The 9,745-nt window shown below is 44.1% G+C and overlaps 1 protein-coding gene across 1 annotated transcript; it reads right to left on the reverse strand.

The window, feature by feature from the left end:
• Nucleotides 1-1,044: 1,044 nt before the first annotated feature.
• On the reverse strand, nucleotides 1,045-9,420 carry LOC107160536 (transmembrane protein 132B-like; the record flags this gene model as incomplete). Its single annotated transcript, XM_015507212.2, is given in 4 exon segments — nucleotides 1,045-5,825; nucleotides 5,828-6,233; nucleotides 7,118-7,309; nucleotides 9,085-9,420. Coding segments are annotated over 4 exon segments (1,656 nt in total), but the record flags the coding sequence as incomplete, so codon positions are not given.
• Between the last annotated feature and the right edge of the window lie 325 nt (nucleotides 9,421-9,745).

Consider the following 9,745-nt stretch of genomic DNA (forward strand, 5'->3'; position numbering starts at 1 on the left):
TATCTCATTTCAAACTTTCTTTTTTGTTCCTTCTCTTTTTGAGATATAAACTGTGAACAGACACACTGAGCTCTAGGACAAGATATCTAGTTTCTGTGGCTCAGTCTTTCCATGTTTCAAGGAGAAAGAAGCTTTGAAAGCTGTTAGTGGGTAATAATTACCCAAGTGCTGAAAAGTAATCCTGATGGGGGGTGGGTTTGTACACCTAGCAAAGTTTTTTGGCTCATTTGCTGCCAAATGAGCCAAACATTTTATAAATAAGCAAGAAAGCCTGCTACCTCACAGCCTAGATTTCACAAGCCAACTACCTCACAGCCTACATTTCACAAGCCAGCATTTACAGGGGTCTGAAGGGTCTGATGAGAGACCAGGTGTGGCATGAAACATTTATGACATGCCAAATTACTGCCTGAGACACTCATATGCACCCTGAGAACAATGGGTAGTATTTGCCAAAGTGCCAAAGATAACACTGGCAGTTTCAAAAAATGCACTTGCAGCCTTAGGTACTTGGCCAACACACCCACCAGTCCCTCAAATGAACCAGCTACCTCATCTTCTAAGCAGAGGCCCCTGCTGTCCTGTGTCTCATTTGCATCTCTAGAGCTTCCATCTGGATCCTCAGCACCCAGGCTCAAGCCCATGCAACGCTACTGCCCAAATGCATCCACAAAACCAAGTCACTGACCAGGGAAAGCCAGAGGGTGGCCAGTTATTATACTACCAAACACCTACTGCACCTTGCACTTTAGTCCTGATTTCAAGGTGGTCTGACCCTCAACAGAGACATGAGAAATGAGTCCTCTTTGTAAGATATCTGGAAAGTTTCCCAGCCTGTTAGGAAAACAAATGGGAAAATTTTTTAATCTCAAATGCATCTTTGACTTTTAGGGAATATTTCATTTGGGTGTCCATTTATTACGTCATCAAGGATGTTACAATCTCTGGCTGAAAAGAAAAATATATGTATCTATAAATATAGCCAATCATATAGAAGTTGAAATTAGAAAAGGAACATGTAGGTAAAATAATTAAACAATTGAAGAATGTTTAAATGTTTATTTTCATGTTAAAAATGATGAATTACCCTGTGGTTAGAATATACCATTATGCTGGAAAAGTGAAGTCACTTTATTTCTGAAATATTTCCAGGAAAAAAGGAAAGATCCAAAAGTAATGAAGAGTAAAATCAAAATATTCCAGCAAGTTTCATCAACATTGCCAACATGAGCCACGTCCTCTCCAGGCCAGAATTCCTAACTCAATGCATTTCACGATGTCAGGTCCTGTTTTTCCCATCATCAGTTGAGATATTTTGGAGTTGGAGGTCTGTACATTTAAATGCTACAGTTTTGCATGCTTTTTATTTTAAAATGTGTTTATTCTGATACACCTCTCAGAGTTTCAGTGTAATGTCTATATTACATATAAAAATATCTGATATCCACATTTCAGCATAGCTTTTCCACCATCCAACCTGTCCCTTTACATACAGGTGATGTACGTCACAGAACACATATGTAATTTTAATTGAGAGGAAGGTTACTAAGTTTATAAACCATCTGAGGTGTCATTTACAGAGACCAAAATGGAGAATTAAGATAGTTTTTAAGATGATTAGAGTAGAAAGCCCAATGATGCCAGTGGCATGAAGGATTCAGATGAAGCCACCCTCAGTGGACTGAATGGATCTTTGCTGACAAAACTTTTACTATGGTCTCAATTTGCCAATATTAGAAAGATCCCTTTCTAAAAAGCTGATCAATTTACACAAAGGTGGACTTCTTAAAACTTAAAAATCAGCAAGTACATATCTCCAGATATGGTGATGGGACAGAAACACCAATCCATGTTTTCACTGCATTCATGTGCATACATTGAAACTTTCTGTGTAGATATGGAGGATTATTGTAGGCTGGGAATTTACCCTGGCCAGTGTGTGCAACAGCTAGGAAGGTGATGTTTCTTCTCTTGGTACAGAGAGTATTCTGGGGTTTGCGGGATCTTTTTCTTCCTCTTCTTGCTCTCTCAAATGCAGCACACCTATGTTTAAAAGCAGGGTTTTTGGTCTGGCAGCTGCTTCTTGGTCCCTGTACTCTGGACTTGAAAGAGGAACACCGGGACCTGGAGACAGTGGCTGCACATTTTCAACTTCTCCAAGCCACGCAGTCCTCAGCTCACATCTCAAGCTCCTTGCCTGCGACCAATGTCCACAGCCTGCAGGTTCATCCCTCAGGAGGAGTCTGAGCGTGCCACTCTATGGGGGAAAAGGGAACTTGGCAGCCCTTGACAACCTGGGGCTAGGTTATTCATGGAGCCCCAGGATCTGATTATCTCAACCATGAAAACCCAGAGAATGAAGACAGGTGAAAGCATGGTGACTGGAAACTGGAGTTCAAGGCTTAATAGTTTATGTTGTTCCCGTTTGGGTTTAGGTATCTTGAGGTGTAGTGCTTAATAGCTGTGGCTGACTAGCTGGAAAACAAGGTGATCTAACCCATGGTTTATACTCTGCAGTAAATAGGAGCATAAAATACTTCAATGAAAGGTGTCCACGTCACATCTGTAAACAACTGTCACTCTTGAGTCCCACTAAATAGTCTACGTTTGACTCTTCAGCTTCAAGCACACACATGTGTACATATGTGTGTGTGTTTGTGAGTGGATATTATATAGTAAAAGGGACCCTTTCCCATGACCTCCCATTTGACTTCCTCCATGTTGAACTAACTGAACTCTAATGTGAAGGAGCACAGGTGACTATATGGGTGCTGATTCATGCTGGGTGAGTCTGTGTTGTCCACCAGAAGCTTCTTCAGGATCATGGTCAGCTTCCAGCTCCATTTAGGCTGATCTGGCACAACCCTATACTCCCTGTTTGCTCTCTGTCCCTGCCCCATGTTCCCACCTCAGGAAAGGCTCCAATTTGTATGTTCCTTAGTGATGCTCCCCACGACAATGGCAATTCCTCCCAAACTATGTCCCCACCAAAGTCTCGATGTGCCAGTGGTTGGGAGGCAGCCTGCTGAGTAAACCCCTCCCCTTCAGTTCACACTCCTCACTTTCAGAAAGGACCTCCATTATTTCTTTGATATTGAAGCTCCAAAAGAAGATGGAACTGAAAATGTCTCCTAGAAGGAGCCAGACTTCCTGGATAGCTTGGCTGTGTGTCCATCAGGCATGAACTCTCTTCTGTCCTCACAGTTGTTCTGTGCTACCTTCCCACTAAGCCCTCTGAAAGGCCACTGGCTAACCAGGGAGCTCTTCCTAAAAGGCGCCAGCTGTCCTGCAAACTCCTTTTGCAGTTAAGGCCTAGGTATTCTGCTTCATTCTCCAGTTAAGTTGAAGCTCTCTGCAGTCTCTGGCTTCAGCTCCTAAGCACCATTTTAAATACTTATAAAACCAATCCAATACCAGCCTCTGAGGTCACCACTATACCACCTGCAATTTCAGCCCTGTCTGTGGCATGCAAGAGATACAGGAGAAATTTCTGGCTGCTGCTTCATGGCTAGAAGAGGCTGAGTTGTCAAGTTCCCATCCATGAGAATCTAAAATAAGAGAGCAAATGAATGAAAACTATTCTCTTTTGAATAGCTCAGTTGTCAGCCAATGGGAGTAAGGGTGACTTGCTGTATGTGCTTCCTACTTTGGGCCTTTCAAATTCCACTTCTTAGGGATGCAAATGGCTCAGTTAACTCATAATGAGACAGATTAATCCAGTGTCTGCTTTTCCACCTATAGCATCTTAATAAATAAAAATGTCGCATTTTGCTAATCTGAAATTCTTGCTTTGAGATGATGATTCATGATGATTCTAAATATTTTTATTTAAAAATTATACAAGAATCATTTTTTTCCTCTTAGCACTTTGATTTTTCAATAGCTATAATTTGTTCATAATAGCTGCTTCTTGGGCTCTGGAACAGTCATTTATTTTTGTGAATTCTGGGGGGAACCCATTGCTTTTCCCACAAATGCACACCTGTAAAGATAGTTATTGTATGGATAATTTATATGTATTGCTAACTTGAAACATCATTTAATTTTTTTTCTGGTAAAGTGGAAAGTTTAATTGGAAGCTATTTCCTAGGCAATTTCCCTTCAGCGCAGATGTAGATGTATTCTACCTTTAGATTCAGTTTGGATGGTACATTGTGCTGACTACAAAGAACCTGCATAATCACTGCTCCCTAGGGGCTTTATGCCCTCAGCAGTGTACTCCAGGAGCTCCCCAGGATTCTTAGCAAACAGAGGACAAAAATAAATGTGTGTGTTCACAACTTTCCTCCAAGTTGTTTTAAACTTCACATAGAAAAATGTAAAGAGATGACCCTCCCTCACTGGATATCAACATTTTAAGCAAAACCCCTGACAAGAAAGTTCAACAGCAAAAGGTAGGAAAAAGAAAATGAGAATAAGTTTCTTAGATGTTGTCACTAAAGAAAGAAGTGCTCAAAACTTGAAAAACCTGACATCCTGTATGGAGACCCAGGAAATGACGTGACACGGCAATTCCCAGAGAATAAAACTCATTTGTAAATCACACAGATCTCAAAGACTAAAATTTCTTCTCTTCATGTTTCAAAAAAAAATTACAGAGGTCAAAGGAACAGGTGCAGGTGGAAATGTATATAAACACACTGAGCAGCGCTCCTAACAAATAAGGATAGCCACATTCAGTCACCTCTTGTGTGTCCAAACCCAGGCCACGGGCTGTACCTGCCCACTGTGCTTTAAAAGGTCTAGGAACAGGAAAATCACCATCCAAATCTCTCCTCACTACACACAGTCATTCGCCATGGGATGACTAACAATGTCTGTGGGGTCGGGTTTACTCTACCTGCACTGAGCTGGTACCAGGCTGTAGGCAAAACTGTTGTCACAGAATTCCTCCAGTCCCTACATGTAGCTGTTTTAGAGGCATTTCCCAGCTTAAAACCCAGCTGACGTAACTCTCCAGGCCTCTGAAACATGCTTAGAAAGGGCTCCCTCCAGACCTCCACGAACTCAGCTTTGTGATGTCACCCTATTGCTGATCAAACTCACTGCTCCACCGTTCAGAAAACAGAAGGCATAAAGGTGAATACAACATAAGAAAGGAGTTTACATCTGGTCCTGCAGTCTTTCCATATAGTCTCTGAAGTCCTGTGAGTCCCCCAGCCCCATGTCCTGGCAGACCCACTTGATGCTGTCATCACTGTCAAACAGGATGGAGTTGGTATACGGGCCCCCATCCTCGGGGAGGATGGTGGTATAGGAAGTAAATTTGACCCTCTTCCTCTTCGGGCCAGAAGAGTTTACAGGTACATTTTTCATCCCTTTCTCATAGACATAGTCAGAAGGTCTGAGGAGCTGACTGTGGAAGGGCTTCTGGGAACCTCCGTTCAGCAGGAAGTTCCTCTCCTCGAACTGCAGCCCCCTGTCTATCATGGTCGTGCACTCCTCTGAGGGGAGCATGATGTCCACTGGGTTCTCCAAAAGCTCCACCTCGTTCCCAAGCCAGACCCAGTCGTGGGAGTGGGGGATGTTGCCCTGCTCGCTCACCGCAAGCCTTTTGTGTCTGTACTTCCAGGCAAACGCCACGCAGTTGATCAGGAAGACCAGGATGGCCAGGCAGAAGATGCAGAGCAGGGCGTACATGCCGATCTCCAAGTCCGTCAAGCCCCTGGAGGCCTCTGTAAGGTCACTAGGGTTACTGCATTCTGGAAACTTCCCCTGGGTGGGGAAGCTGGTGAAGGCATCTGCACCACCACTCTTGAGCAACTTCTTGTCCTTCCCCTCCCCAGGCAGTGGCAGGGTTGTGCTCCTGTTGGTCCTGTCCTCTGGAGCCACTCCTGGACTGCTCGCTCCTGGCTCCCTTCCCACTCTATGGAGTTGCTCAGGTGATCTTTGTATTCCCGGTTCACGCCCTCAACGTCATTGCTGCCTCCTTGGTGCTCCTCCTCGATGCTTGGTGCAAACCTGACCTTGATGCTTCCTTTACCCACAGCAAGAACACTCTTCCTCTTGGTCTTCTGGCAAGGCTCGCTGATCATCATCTCCAACTTTATCAGGGGCCCTTGTCCTTCGCCCTCTGCAACCACAACCGGCCACTGGGACTGCAATTTTCGCTGGACAGACACCACCATTTCATCCAATGATGAGACAGTTATGGAAAAATCCTTGGGATCATAAATGTCTAAAGGTGTCACGGAGCCACCACTGAACAAAATCCAAGAACTGACTATGGCTTCCTGAGGGAAACGAAATCAAAGCATGATCAGCTCCCTTCAAATTTATAACATAAGCAAGATTTCCTATATAAACGCTTTTAAGTATATGCAGAAAAAATCTTCCATTTTATAATCTTTACCAGTTCTTGTCATGCCTTGAACTGGCATCAATAATTTTCAGGAGCTCCACTGGTATGAGAAATAAATAATAAGCTTTCATGAATGCACTAAAGTGTAAATTAATTTACTGCATGCCATATCAAAGAATTTGACTTTGACCTTTCTAAAAACATTTTGAAAGATCAGGCAATTTATCTGAATCAATTTTAGGTGCAACTAATCAGGCTACTGCTAAAGATAATATCACTTTGAACCTTCTTTATTAGGAAGCCAATGCTGATGAAGCAAAACACACTCTGGTAAATTTCTTGGTAAACGATGGATTATGAAGTTGGACTGCTTGAACGGCCCAGTGCCTCGGTTATCTTTATAAATGATTTGCAACAGCCAGGCACAGTGATGCACACCTGTAATCCTAGCCAACCAGGAGGTTGAGGCAGGAGGATCATGAGTTCAGGGCCAGTCTCAGCAACTTAGCAAGATGCAGTATCAAAAACTACCCATTTGGTTTGGCCAAGGTAAAAAAACATGGCCCTCAGCTCACAGTCCAACAGCAGACTGTGCCTATCACAGGTTATCCTGCTGGAGAACAAATGGCAGAGGAAATGAGTCTCTGTCTCCACATGTTTTCCTAGACCCAATGTGCTGGGGGAGATGGAGGGAGCAGCTCCAAGAACAGCAAGGGGCTGCGAGGGGCTGTGAGACCCTGCTGACCCTCTGTGTAGGACAAAACGACCTGGAGAGGAGCTGACCATGGACCAGGTCACAGGCCTCCAGGCTCTCACCTGCTGTGGGGCCTGGAGGACATCCTGGGCAGCCATTGTGGAGACGATGACCCTTCGGTCCACACTGTGAGGCTGCAGGGAGAGGGACAAGCCAGCCACCAGCTGCACACCCAGCTCCACAATGGTGACGCGGTCATCCAGGACAATCACTGTCTTCTCAGCCAGGATGGAGTCAGAGAGAGGTGAGAGGACCTGGGGAGTAAGTGAGAAAGCGAGGTCTCTGCCCACATGACAATTTCAAGTCCTGGAGCTGGTGGGGCCTCGGGAGACTCTGCAGTGCTCTACAGAGCGCACACAGGAAGACTGCTTACATAGGTATCCTGCCATTGTCCAATCAAACTTAGCACTTGAAGGAGTTTTATAAAGGTCACCTTAATCCACTTCCTTTCTTGGGATTCATGCCATGATAACAACAGTGTATTTTCTGAGATAAGCTTGTTTTAAGTTAGAGGCAATAACTCAAATTGCCTGCCTTGGTACTCAGCACTCAAAGAGTAGTGCTTTCCCAACAACCGACATTCAAGCTTTGAAAGCAGTGGCCTGTGGTCAACTCTTTTGAAGGAAATGGTGCTCAGCCCTCTTCTGCTCACATCCCTTCCAATGGGCAGGTTAGATGCCTGTCATGGGACAATATGATCACTGTGTAGACCACTGTGGGATAACTGGATGAACAGTTAAAGTGGGGCAGGGAATAGTCATGTCCTAAGGAGCCGTTCCTACCACTTTACCATCTAATGTGCAACCATGGGAGACTGAAACCAGGACAGGAATATGTCAAAGGCACAATTTCTAGAACAGTTCCCCTAAATGTTGACCTTAACCTTCAAACAATGAGAAAGCACTCTACAGTCACACTGTTATATGGCATAGCTGGCTCTAAAACAAGGGTCTCCCGAATTATACAGGAACCCTTAACAGCAGAGTGCGTTCCCCAGCTGGTAGCAGGAGAATTCAGACTGTAAGTGTGAGAAGGACTGAATCCAGCCATTACTGATGAGAGAGGGACCATGTGAGAAGGAATGGAGGGGTCCTCTTAGAGGACAGGGCAACACCTGGCTGACAGTAAGGAAACTGTGACCTCAGTGCTATAAGAGAGCTAAGTTCTTCCAAGAAACTGAATAAGATTAAAAGCCAATGAGTTCCCAAAACTCCAAGATTAAGGGCCAAGCCCAGCCAGCACCTGGATCTCAGCCTTAGGAACCCTGAGCATAGAACAGCGTACCCACCAGGACTGTGTACCCACAGATATAACTTAATAAACTACTATTGTATTGAAATGTTAAATTGGTGGTAATATATTACAAACAAATAGACACGAATATAGAATGTTACATATTTAATTCAACTTTGTCGAAAATTAACTTTGGCAACACCTAAAATAAGATATAATTAACTATGAGCAGTAACATTTTAAATTTGCAAAAAATAAAACAAGCTGTGACGTTTTCTTTTTTAATCTTGCCAAAATCAGTTAGAAGTTATTTTACTATTAGTATGATGAAAATAGAGTTTTTAACTATGGATTCTTTGTGATTTATAGCCAAATACATGCTTTAAAAAATCTTTGCCTACTGTTAAAGGTATAACATAGCTAAATGGTTAAATGTCAAGGTTGAGAAGAAATTTGCTTTCAGAGGTTCTACCACCTCCTAGTACAGATTTAAAAAAAAAAAAAAACAGTGTCATATCGGGAAAAGGGTGACTTACACTATGTGTTTCATTTAGCTTTCTCTGGTAAAAACAGATCAGGCATTTTTCTCAACCCTCTCTAAAATACAAAATGTGTTTAGGTTATTAAAATTGGTGAATACTCTATTGCTTCTCATGATTCTGTTACAGGCAGATTCGGTATCTTCACATTTGCACAATCACCCTCACACATGTGAACACCCCTCCATGGCAGCATTTGCCTGCACCATCAGCAGGTACTGGTGTTGGAGAGGTGGCAAAACATGAACCCCCTGTACCTGAACAGTGGTGATTCCCGGCTCCCGACCAACCAGGGTCCTGGCATCCTGTAACTGGGCGACTCTGGGCTCCTCCACTTTCATGAACTCTGTCCCAAGATCAGTGATGTCAAACTGCCAGTTTGGGCCCAACATGTAGGTCAGCTGACCCAAGTCAGATGACTCAGTCACAAACTGGGTGAGGATGCGCACCAGGGCATGCTGGTACTGCAGGGAGCAGCCTCGCCCCTTCTTCTCCTCGTCCTCCTCGTCTTCGCTTTCCCGGGTGGGCCTGAACACAAACAGACCACAACAGAGTAAGTGTCCTTGTTGGGAAGGAGTGTCATGTGCCCTGGTTTAGAGTCCAGGTGACGGTGCAGAGTGAAATAAAGTGGCTTTTTTCAGGACAAATCTGTTCATCCATTGATTCACTCAACTTTCAGCAGTTAATTCATTCAATACCTTTTCAGCAGTCACCGTGAGCCACACAGGCTGCTTCACACTTAGAAGGTGGACAGCAAGTGCACCCTGGCTTCCCTGGTCCACTGCCACAGGAGACTCCAGACCAGACAGGCAGAAATGGAGCCTCTGTTCTTTGCCTTCTGGAAACTGACCATCAAAATACAATTCCCCATGTTGGAATGAAGCAAGACCGTGGCTTCTGAAGCAGAAATGCGAGGTC

The sequence above is a fragment of the Marmota marmota genome, unplaced genomic scaffold (genome assembly GCF_001458135.2).
Source record: "Marmota marmota marmota unplaced genomic scaffold, marMar, whole genome shotgun sequence".
Lineage (NCBI taxonomy): Eukaryota > Metazoa > Chordata > Mammalia > Rodentia > Sciuridae > Marmota > Marmota marmota.